Source organism: Pocillopora verrucosa, chromosome 10, assembly GCF_036669915.1.
Source record: "Pocillopora verrucosa isolate sample1 chromosome 10, ASM3666991v2, whole genome shotgun sequence".
NCBI lineage: Eukaryota > Metazoa > Cnidaria > Anthozoa > Scleractinia > Pocilloporidae > Pocillopora > Pocillopora verrucosa.
Window position 1 is genome coordinate 14,061,061 of NC_089321.1, and position 12,428 is coordinate 14,073,488.

At 39.9% G+C, this 12,428-nt stretch overlaps 1 protein-coding gene across 1 annotated transcript; it reads right to left on the reverse strand.

Annotated features, from left to right (window-relative positions):
• Positions 1–1,873: 1,873 nt before the first annotated feature.
• Positions 1,874–12,277, reverse strand: LOC136283671 (tetratricopeptide repeat protein 28-like). Its single transcript, XM_066172870.1, has 14 exons — positions 12,138–12,277; positions 11,231–11,304; positions 10,830–10,896; positions 10,121–10,189; positions 9,844–9,909; positions 8,057–8,218; positions 7,793–7,870; positions 6,988–7,055; positions 5,900–6,510; positions 5,328–5,566; positions 4,666–5,159; positions 4,186–4,578; positions 2,327–4,116; positions 1,874–2,031 (listed from the first exon to the last, which is right to left on the reverse strand). The coding sequence occupies exons 4-14, from the start codon at positions 10,185–10,187 to the stop codon at positions 2,028–2,030; spliced, it is 3,972 nt and encodes a 1,323-aa protein (XP_066028967.1). The 5' UTR covers positions 10,188–10,189; positions 10,830–10,896; positions 11,231–11,304; positions 12,138–12,277; the 3' UTR covers positions 1,874–2,027.
• Between the last annotated feature and the right edge of the window lie 151 nt (positions 12,278–12,428).

Below are 12,428 nucleotides of genomic sequence, written 5' to 3' on the forward strand. Positions count from 1 at the left end.
ACCCGAGGGGCTTTAGCATGTATTTGTCACGGCAGCTGTGACAAATGCCCCTGGGTGCCCGGGGGTCGACCCCTCGGGATGGCCGCTGATACCCGCATAATCATGTGGATTTGGGTTGTTTTAAAGATGTTGGAGGATGAAAACCTGAGCGACACCCGTGGGTTTGAGACAAGCAGTGACCTCATTGGTGTATAAACTATCCACTGATATGCCTTTTGAGCCCGATTTACACCTGCATTTCGAGAATTATTTCCTATAAATTGATGAGTTTTTCATATGCAAATTAAGGTCGATGGGAAGGTTCTCTTCTGATCACGCTGGTATGAATAGGATTTCAAGTGAAGTTTTCATATTTTGTCTGTGAACTGACTAAATATATCTTGCAACTTGTACTAAGAGAGAATTCCGTGAACCACATTATTGCAGTCGTAGCACCCTCGACAAAAGTTGTGAAAATTACACTTTCGATCGCGGTTTACACAGGGGGGTCTAGCAAAAAATCATTTTGACTTGTGGCGACGCGAAAAGAGAGAATTAGAGAAAAACCAAACTAGTTTTTAAATATGTGCTCTAAACCCTTTTCGTGGGCAAAAAATTAGGAAAACTTTTTCTTGGACGGGAAGTCGAGAGGACTGCTCTTAGCGAGAGCGGCACTTAAGTTTGCAATCGTGGAAAAAAAATCATCAATATTTTCTATACTCGTGGAACCGTACCGACCTAGGGTACCTCCTATTATAAGGACGCTTTCGATAAACAGATTAAAGCACCATCTCCCAAAGTGAAAGGTAATTTCTCTTTTCCTCCTATGATTTTTGACAAAACCTCATATCTGTCTCATTACATGCAAAAGAAGCGCATTGCGTGACATCCTAAGGAACGGCTACCGATGAAACTTGCAGTTATAAGATCTGAAAATATCGAGGTTTATATCTCATTTAATACCTCTATCCAAGGAAATGGGCAAAGTTGAACGAATGAGACATCGGTACGCTCACTACTTCAAACGACAAGATGTGACAAAACACCACATCTGTCGCATGACGCGCTAAAGAAGTGCGTGCGTGACATCCTCGGGAACGGCTGCCTATGATCGATACTAGCAGTTATAGAGTCAGAAAACATCGAAATTCATCTCTCATTCAATAAACCTAATCAAAGGGGTGGGCAAAAGTTATTAAGGGAATAAGACTTAGGCGCGCTCACTACTTCAAACGCCAAGAAATGTCTTATGCAGGTTAATGCAGAAATTTTTCTTCCCTTTGTTACTGATTTCCTCTTCCATTCAAACAAAATGCCAAGCGACTTGTTTCATTGTTTGACATTCAAATGTTAGTTTATTGTACTTAGATAATAGGTAAACAATCTAATAGGAGAAACTAAATGAAATCATTTAGCTCCAACTTTCTAGCTCGTTCTGAGCTTCTTTTAAAGCTTTGTTCGCCAGTAACTAAAATTAATATAAAACTTCACGTTTTGCCTCTAGACGATTAGTTTAAACAAAATACTTAAAATGCATCGTTCTGCTTGTAAAAAGTAACACAATTTATCGCCTTCAAAATTAAAGGAAAAATCTCCTAGAATTAACTATTAAATTAGCTTTACATCACTCATGAGACAAAAACCGATTAAGAAAAATCTGTAAAAAAACTGTGGAAAACGTTTTCAAGACGTTTCAACTTCGACGTAAACGCAAGCCTTAATCCTCATAGTAGCTAATACTTAGATTTTAAAAAAACCTTTTTACATAGCTTGTCATGATAATTCCTAGACATCAAATAAAAAAAAGGTTGTTCCGGCAGGATATCAAAGATGAAGCTCGTAAGAGCAGTTCAGACAAGCAAAAAGTCAACTTTGAATCAATGGAAATCCGTTCTCTTGTTAGACTTGACTTTGGCCGTCTTTCGGTTCTTCCTGCTATGAAAAGAAGACTCTTGACAAATATTTTATCGGTAGCTTACTGGTTTATGGTCCAAATATCAGCGTTTGCAGGTATCCTAAAACTCCCTGGGATTCCAATGCTCACTGACTTAACTGAAAAATAAAAGAATCTAAGTTTAGGGAGGATAGTTAAGTTGCAATGAAATATTTCTTAGCACATGAAACGATACATTGCACAACAGGATTGTTTTTAAAAAAATGCTTTTTTACTCCTATCAGTTTTCCTAAAAAGAATGTTATCATCGTAAACGTGTCCTCTTGATTGTAGTGCATCTCAATTTGCCGGAGCAAAACATAAATTCGTAACCCAACTGAAACATATAAGCGATAATTATGATTTTATGTAACTTTGTATTGAATAGAATGTGTAAACAGAATATTTACTTACTTCAGCTTCGAAATATCTTTGAAATCCAGCTGGACGTCGTCACCAATGAGTACAAATGGTGCCCAGTAAATCACCTCCTTGAACTTTTCAATTTTTCTCATACACTTCATGGCCTGATTGAGAGCTTCACTTGCCTTCTTGCCTTTGCCAAGTGCATCGTAGAAGAAACTCATGAACTCCAGGGTTCCCTCGTCGTCAATCGCCCACAAGGTTACCACAACAGATCTGGCACCGGCAGCCAAAAGTGCACGCGCCATGCCGACTACACCCTCGGCCATGACCTCCCCACGAGCAGTGTGACAGCAGCTAAGTACAACCAGACGTGCTCGCAACCCAGCTTCTATGACATCTTTCATCGTCAGTAGATAGTCTTTCTCTTGCGGCTGAGGGTTTTCTCTTGTGGCGTTTGGTGCCAGGATAACTTCTCCAGTTTCCTTTTTACCGTGCGCTGCAATATGAACTAACGCCACTGATGATATTCGTTTTAACACTTCCTGTTTTGTTGCCATTTCTCCAGTGATGGGGGAAACATTTAGGATACGTCCGATCATCTCCACTTCTTTCCTTGCTCCTGGAAGTTGCACCAAAAGTATTCCCTCATAGATGAGGTGTTTGAAACATGGGTCGCCGACAAGTAATGCACCAGTCTTCATGTGAAAGTCAGCTGGACAATCATGAATTAGTTGCAAGGTCGTCAGGGAGGGAATCACACGAATTCTGAAAGAATCACTTAGATATGATGAGTTGGAGTCCTGCAACGCTGTATAAGGTACAAGGCAAAATGGCCCCTCAGGAACGAATGTGATCTCGTCGTTACCTTCGATCAGGTCAGCAATAGGAGTAACGATGATGTCATGCAGCTTCTTTAAAGCACTTGATTGGGATTGTCTCACATCAACTCGGATCACATCATTGGCCACTTCCTCTTCTGTTGGCGAGTCAAGCGGAGGATTTTCGATTGTAGCGGTATCTCTTTTACTGATCTCCTCAAGAGCAGTTTTGTTCAGTAGCTGGATGAAAAATTCCAACTCATCCTCATACTTGTAATTGTTCACGTGTACTTCTCTCATCAGGATATTATGTTCACTGAGGCAAACCCAGAGGTAAACGCACGGTCCATTAATACCTACGAAAACTGTGCTCAATGGAACCCACTTAAGAGAAATGCGGGATGCGCTGGGTGTTAAAGAATCTCCAGGCTGGTATTTTGTGACGATGAGATCTCTCAGAGCTTGAGCACGTCCTTTCTCTGCGGCAAGAAGAGCCTTCACAACTTGACCTCGATTGCAATTTATACGCCACAAACCTCTGTATGCTACTTGGTGCTGATTACGATAACAAATCTTCCAGTGATCGTTGAGTTGAAGACTGGCCCTGATATCATCATACAATTCTACACTCGAGTAATAACAGTCAAAGGCCCTCGTAAGATTTCCTTGGCACTCAAAACTGCTTCCAAGAGAACAGAGTGAGCACGCCTCTCCATTCTTATCTCCCACTTCTTTGGATACTTCTAGGTGACGTTGATAACACTCGATTGCCATTTTCAACTTTCTTTGACGTAAATGAATTCTGCCGAGAAGGCAAAAACTGATTCCCTCTCCTGCCTTGTCTCCCACTTCTTTAGCAATTTCTAGATGACGTTGATGGTACTGGATGGCTGTTTTGAATTTTCGTAGACTGTTATAAGCGATGCCGAGATTGCCATAACTGATTCCCTCTCCGGCCTTGTCTCCCACTTCTTTAGCAATTTCTAGATCACGTTGATGGTACTGGATGGCTGTTTTGAACTGTCCTAGACCTTGATATGCGTTGCCGAGACCGCCATAACCTTTTCCCTCTAGGGCCTTGTCTCCCACTTCTTTAGCAATTTTTAGTTGACGTTGATGGTACTGGATGGCTGTTTTGAACACTCCTAGACTTTGATAAGCGGCGCCGAGATTGCCATAAGTATATCCCTCTCCGGCCTTGTCTCCCACTTCTTTAGCAATTTCTAGATGACGTTGATGGTACTGGATGGCTGTTTTGAACTCTCCTAGACTGTTATAAGCGATGCCGAGATTGCCATAACTTCTTCCCTCTCCGGCCTTGTCTCCCACTTCTTTAGCAATTTCTAGATGACGTTGATGGTACTGGATGGCTGTTTTGAACTCTCCTAGACTTTCATATGCGTTGCCGAGATCGCCATAACCTATTCCCTCTAGGGCCTTGTCTCCCACTTCTTTAGCAATTTCTAGTTGACGTTGATGGTACTGGATGGCTGTTTTGAACTCTCCTAGACCTCGATATGCGTTGCCGAGACCGCCATAACCTTTTCCCTCTAGGGCCTTGTCTCCTACTTCTTTAGCAATTTCTAGTTGGCGTTGATGGTACTGGACGGCTGTTTTGAACTCTCCTAGACTTTGATAAGCGATGCCGAGATTGCCATAACTTTTTCCATCTCCGGCCTTATCTCCCACTTCTTTAGCAATTTCTAGATGACGTTGATGGTACTGAATGGCTGTTTTGAACTCTCTTAGACCTTGATTTGCGTTACCAAGACTGCCATAACCTTTTCCCTCTAGGGCCTTGTCTCCCACTTCTTTAGCAACTTTTAGTTGACGTTGATGGTACTGGATGGCTGTTTCGAATTCCCCTAGACTTTGATAAGCGGTGCCGAGATTGCAATAAATTTTTCCCTCTCCGGCCTTGTCTCCCACTTCTTTAGCAATTTCTAGATCACGTTGATGGTACTGGATGGCTGTTTTGGACTCTCTTAGACTTTGATAAGCGATGCCGAGATTGCCATAACTTTTTCCCTCTCCGGCCTTGTCTCCCACTTCTTTAGCAATTTCTAGATGACGTTGATGATACTGGATGGCTGTTTTGAACTCTCCTAGACCTTCATATGCGTTGCCGAGACCGCCATAACCTTTTCCCTCTAGGGCCTTGTCTCCCACTTCTTTAGCAATTTCTAGTTGACGTTGATGGTACTGGATGGCTGTTTTGAACTCTCCTAGACCTTGATAAACGATGCCGAGATTGCCATAACTTTTCCCCTCTCCCGCCTTGTCTCCCACTTCTTTAGCAATTTCTAGATGACGTTGATGGTACTGGATGGCTGTTTTGAACTCTCCTAGACCTTCATATGCGTTGCCGAGACCGCCATAACCTTTTCCCTCTAGGGCTTGGTCTCCCACGTCTTTAGCAACTTTTAGTTGACGTTGATGGTACTGAATGGCTATTTTGAACTCTCCTAGACTGTGATAAGCGGTGCCGAGATTGCCATAACTTTTTCCCTCTCCGGCCTTGTCTCCTACTTCTTTAGCAATTTCTAGATCACGTTGATGGTACTGGATGGCTGTTTTGAACTCTCCTAGACCTTCATATGCGTTGCCGAGACCGCCGTAACCTTTTCCCTCTAGGGCTTTGTCTCCCACTTCTTTAGCAATGTTTAGTTGACGTTGATGGTACTGGATGGCTGTTTTGAATTCTCCTAGACCTTGATAAGCGATGCCAAGACTGCCATAACTTCTTCCATCTCCGGCCTTGTCTCCCACTTCTTTAGCAATTTCTAGATGACGTTGATGGTACTGGATGGCTGTTTTCAACTTTCCTAGACCTTGATATGCGTTGCCGAGACCGCCATAACCTTTTCCCTCTAGGGCTTGGTCTCCCACTTCTTTAGCAATTTTTAGTTGACGTTGATGGTACTGGATGGCTGTTTTGAACTCTCCTAGACTTTGATAAGCGATGCCGAGATTGCCATAACTTTTTCCCTCTCCGACCTTGTCTCCCTTTTCTTTAGCAATTTCTAGATGACGTTGATGGTACTGGATGGCCGTTTTGAACTCTCCTAGACCTTGATATGCGTTGCCAAGACCGCCATAACCTTTTCCCTCTAGGGCCTTGTCTCCTACTTCTTTAGCAATTTTCGATTGACGTTGATGGTACTGGATGGCTGTTTTGAACTCTCCTAGACCTTGATAAGCGATGCCGAGATTACCATAACTTTTCCCCTCTCCGGCCTTGTCTCCCACTTTTTTAGCAATTTCTAGATGACGTTGATGGTACTGGATGGCTGTTTTGAACTGTCCTAGACCTTTATAAGCGTTGCCGAGATTTGAAGAACTGTTTGCTATGACTATAAGTTCAGCATTAGTTTTCCTTAGTAATTGAAGCAGACGTTTGTTGCTATTTTCAATCTTGAAACGTGTCAAGGGTCGATAAATCATGAGCAGATTTGCGAAAATGCAGTGGAAATGTGTATTTAAAAAAAACAGTGTGAGTATTAGATAGAACCTTAAAACTGGAATGATAATTCGAACGTGGGTTTTTTTAGAGATTTGATTTCAAGTAATCGGAGAGTTTTAACTAGATCTGAAGCGCATTTATTGGTTTAGGTTCGGTCGTCATGGTCATGCTTGTCTGAAGACAAAAATGAGGGGTATTCAGCTCAAACTCTGGGAATTAATTAGTATGGCCTCCTCTTTGAGTAAAGTTTTGTGGAATAATCGAAAGAACTCTGATAACATTTTAGCTTCTTTAAACTGCTCAGTGCAGTATGAGAGAACATCGCTTGCATTATGTGTAGAAGAATCTTCCTGGAATGTATTGATTTTTCTTGAAATATTATTCGCATTGCATCTCGTATCACGTTTCAAAAATTCGTTAAAGGATACGGCCAATCCCATATACAACCAGCTCCTTGCTTCTTTATACCAGCAAAGTTCGACACAAGCTCTGGCTCCTGAAAAGGAGAAAATAATTGGTGGTGCGAGGTAATTTATCACTGTTAAGGTATAAACGTATTGATTAAATGGACTGTAATTTGTCATTTAGCTGGGAACAAAAATTGTAATAATGAAGGAAATTTGAAATTGTGGAAGAACTGAAAATGAACAATAAGGAGCTAATACAAAGCGGCTACCAATTAAGCTTTAATCGATGATGATAACGATGAATTTATCTAGCGTATTCTTCACTTTAATGTGCTGTTATGCGCTTTTCAGAACTTTTCGGGGAAGTTTTCAGGCAGACTGCATTGAACAGTTTACAACTTTTGAAAGAGAATTTTTCAGGTGCCTCCTGGCTGGGTTTTTTAACGTCCCCCTCCTAAGAGTTACAGAGAAGATGCAGGAAACGGGGGTAACGGTTTTCCGTCCATATCCGACACAAGAACATCAAATCATTTTCAGATGTCATAGCTTAGGCGGCAGCACATTCTCCTCAGATATTTTACGACTCTGAGTGTTGTTCTGGTCTAGCGCGTGAGCCCTCGACCTCCGGCGCTCTGCAACGTGAACTAACCAGGCAGCGGTATTTGAGAGCTTATTGACACTTTCTTATGCTTTTTACCCACATCGCAGACATTGACACACCAGATACAATTGACACTTGGGGTGCAGTCAACTGCCACAAACCACACAATCCTCTTTGACGAAATCAGAAAATAGAATGTTGATGGCTTATGTCTGGAAAACCCACCTTTCTTAATAGCTTTGATTAAAGTGGGTTCCAATTGAACTGCAACTGTTGCATCATCCAGACATTCCACGTAGTTTGCTGTGAGATTCAGGAAATGAGGTTTAAAAATGTGGTCATCCAAGGAAATTAGAGCAAAGAAGCCTGAAAAATTACAATTTCTTAAATTGCAGTCTAATAACGATAATTTTCTTGATGCAGATTGTGTATTCCGTTATCTTGTAACGCTGCATGAGAGATTTATATATTTAGAAATGAAATTGTTACCCAAACGGAAATTAGCTGTTGCCCTGTTGCTGTAAAGCTTGGCGTTCAGTCGTTTATCTTTGCAGTTGACTTGGAGTCCTTCCGTGTAGGAGTTTATCGCGTTATTAGCTTCTCCTCGTGTGTATTCTTTGTTACCTTCCTCGAGACATACTTTCGCAATCCCTGAAAACACACCATGTTAGTGTTAATGATTTAGTAGTGAGTTACACGACCCTTGGCGAATGATGCCAACTTTTTACTTCCAAACGAACTGTTAGGTTAAAGGAGCTTAGAGCTATGAAAAAAAATCAGAAAAGTTTAGTATTTGTACATTTTGTTTAAGTAAAATGTTTAAGGTGTTGGGAGTCTGGGCTGTGCATTGACTATTACCAGTTCAAGTTTCTCGGTTTACATCTGGGTCAAGAGACTCTCCAAAAACCCTTTTACACCTGGTTTACGTTTCCCAAAGTATCCCAAATTTCACCGGGAGATCCTATTTCAACTCAACTTCGTTTACAATCGCACTTCAGGAGACTTTATCTGTGTATTTCGTTTGATTTAAAATATGCAAGCTATCAAGAGTTTTAGCTGTAGCTTGGCTATAACCAGATCAAGTTTATTTGGTTTACATTGAGGTCGAAAGACTTTCCAAAATTCTTTTTACACCTGGGTTTTCCAAAATGTCAAATTGGAATATAAAACCCCATGAGTTATTGAGAAAAAAATGTATAAAGCAAAGCAAAGCCAGGACTGAAAAAGGTTAAAACTTGTGAATGTTCGGATAACTACAGAAACATCTTGCTAAGAGTGACAAGGGTTCGTCGTTTGCCCATCCTTCAGACAAGTGCGTCGGAAAGACATGCTTTTTTCTTTTGTTCTTTTTGGTTTATTACTTACATGTAGTTGTCTATTGAGAACATGCTCGTAGAGGCTCACTGGAAAAAATTTTATTGGGAAAGTACTACTTTCCCGCGAATTTCTATTTTGTCTGTTGTGAAAGTCAGGGGTTCTGGTTCTGTTGGCTGGTGGTTTACAGCGTGAGCCTGGTGTTGACATAACTGTCCGAAAAGGTGTAAAATGTTAAGAAGATCAAAACAGGCGATACGGCCGAGACAAAATGCCTCCTCTTCTCTGTAGAATTCTCAAATTGCGTCAAAGTTCCTCCGAACAAGTATTACACAATAAGGGACAAAAGGTGTACGCGTAAATACTTTCCTTTTGGCGGCCTAAAAGAAGTTACCCGTTTGCAAATGTTTCAATACTGGACTTTGACAGGTCTACGGGTACCAACAGCTCTCTCTCTTACCGAAAATGACTTTCATACTATAAATGACCAAATTTAAAATATTTTCAAGCGCAAAAGGAAAATACTTTTTACTGCACAAATATCGTTCATTTTAGGTGCAAATTGTAGATAAATCTTCAATCTCCAAAACATTGTGCGTTGATTTACAGATAAGCACTTCTAAAAACTCAGAAATCTGAGTTTTACGAAGCTTTCTAGGCCAGTTTTGGCTCATTTTTCTTTATTTAAGGCCTCTTCGAAGCGTAGTCGCGTTCAAATTTGCCGCTTTATTGCTAAGGAAAAAATTAATGATGTCTACGCATTCTGCTTAATCGGATCGAGCAATAAATTGTTTTTTCCTTTGCTTTTTTTAAATTTTTCTGGCGATAAAGTTTAAAATTAAAAAAAAATCTTTTGCTGTTTCAAAAACTTATCCACACAACATACGCAAATTTTTATGTAAATGTGACAAAAACTTCACCGGGGCGTCTTTCAAAAATCTTGTTTCACCCGGTGTTCTTACCTCTTAAAGGGTCATTGTCTACATCCAGTTCAGCGTCACTAGACGTAACTTGACTTTTCTCTGTCGCTGAAATTACCGAGAAGATATTTCAACTTTGTTAGTGATCACAACCGTGTGCAATTACAACAAGCGTTCTAATACTGGCCTGTTTAGTAGATTCCTCAAAACATTCAAGTCGAAGTGGTCCAAAAAATTGAGCACCAGAATTAAAGCATACTTAATTACCAAACAGCACAAAATCACCATGACCAAGTCCCTCCCTGTTGCTTTTTCTCACCTGTAGCTGAAAACTCATTTTTCACCTCCAGTTCTTCTCCCGTTGTTGGGAGGTTGCTTTCTGCCATAGCTAGAAATAAAATTGAATCGATTGTACTGCGCTACATTGTTAAAAATCAAAAAGAGGAGACTCAGATGAAAGTAATCTAAAGAAAACGTTGTATACTTAATCATAGAGAAAGAATGAGAATCTCAAAGCTTGTGGTTACGTGACAGCCCTAGTCGAGTTCCGCGGGTTGTGTCATATTTGTTTTTTCAATTGTTTGTTTGTTTTCGTAGTCTCATCTGTTGAAACGTCGTTCAAGGCTGTTCCTTAACAAAATGCGTGAGTTGCAATAAACAACCTAGTTGTACCTGGCAGGCATGGATTAGCATCGATCAAAAAATAATGCAATAAAAGACTCTCCACTCATTCCTTCATTTTATCGCGTGTGGGGCTGGGAAAATTCGCGAGACCCATTCGAAACCGAAACAGTTACGAGGGTTTGCGTTACCGTCACGAATTCTACCAACATCCCGCGAGCCTATTGCGTAAAGAAACTCGTTTATCGACCCTGTTCCTCTACAAAGTGCATGTCTAAATTTAAATTCGACTGAAATTAAACTCAACTGTTGTTAGCTGCACGAAAATTAAGATTACGACCTTTATTTATAGATAAAATGAGCTCTAAACAGCTCTAATCAGTTGCAGAATGAAGATTGATTTGTACCTGTTAAACTGTCATCCTCTGAATCCCTCTATTCTCCAAATGAATATCATTTGTCAATTCTACATGCCTGAAAATATCAGTAAAAATATTTTGCTTTACAACAATTTCGATAAAAAAATGAAGGTAACATATTCACGAGTTTGAAAGATTTAACCTCCTCCAATGCCCAGTTACGTGATCAAAATTGCTGTTCTTCTTTAAGAAAATTATTGTGCTTGATCTTTTGTTTGTTTGTTTTTTCAATTCTTTTTATGATTATTACTTGTTATAATCCAGCGAAATCATTAGAGGGAGATACAAAGCTAAAGAAATCACATCAATAAGATGTATTCTTTATGTATTTTTTTTTCCCCAATTTTCTCGTCTTTCGATTATAATATGCTACGTATTTCTTTCCTCACCTCAAAAACACTTGCAATAAATTTAACGCCAATAAAGTTCTTTTCCAAGAAAAATACTTGACTTCTCGTTGTATCTAGAGAAAAGCATATTTAAATCGTTTCGCGTCTTAGAAAGAATTAAAGCGAATACCATAAGTACTCTTCTTAGAGAAAAAACCGAGAAAAATATTCAAAATTTGTTAAATATATGTACTCCATGCATCTTTGTGTACAGAAACCCTCGGGGTATCTTGCAGGAATTTTATGAATAAACTGTTACTGAAACAGTTGTCTTAAAGTTGGAGGAGAAATCTAGGACCTTAGCTCTTTGTCTCTTTGAGCTCCAGAATTGTCTGCTGAGTTTGGATGCCATAAATAAATGTATAATAGTTCATACAGACAAGTGACGCACTTGATACTGGAATCAGAAATGCCGCAGCTTCGTAAATCCCTCATGGGAAGATAAATAAGCTACCTCAAGGTCTGGTATGTTTATCTAAATGTCAGCATTGTTATTTAACCTGTCGTTTAGCCTGATCTGACGGATAGGGTTTTTTTTTTTCGGTCGTCGGTTAAAAATGATTTTTTTCCTTGTCACGAAAGAGCTTAAAATTTCCTTTCTATCTTTATGTATTTTAAGACATAAAACTTTCGGCATCGATGATCTAAGCATTATGCAGGATGATCCTTTATGTATCTACTGTATGTCATGGCTCGTTAACGAGAAATCTATAGCTATATGTGAGAACTTCTGATCGTAAAATCCGATGGTCTAAGATTCGATCCTGCGTTCGTGACGAGTAAATAAGATCGATATTTCTTTCATTCTTTTGTCTCATGTCTCAAATTATTTCTATTTGTATCTATAGTCAATACCCGTTTATCTCATTCACTGCAATGGGTCCTTATTGACTGATTTTGTCCTTACCTTAACTCCCGTGAAAATGTGATTTGCCCCACAAGTGTGTAACAAACGGTACTCTCGGTAACACCAGCAGTATTGAAGAAGCTGAATATGAGCTCATCGAGCTCGAAACAGAAAATGTTGTATCATTGTTTATTCCGTGATCTCTGATTCTATTTTGTAGCTATGCTGTTTCACTATTTATACGCCAAGTTGAGACTGGGCCTCATACAGGATCTTTTAGGTTTTCATTTTCTTTAATCCCGAGTATAGCACAATGACATGAACGTCCTACTTTTTATTTTTTATTTTGCT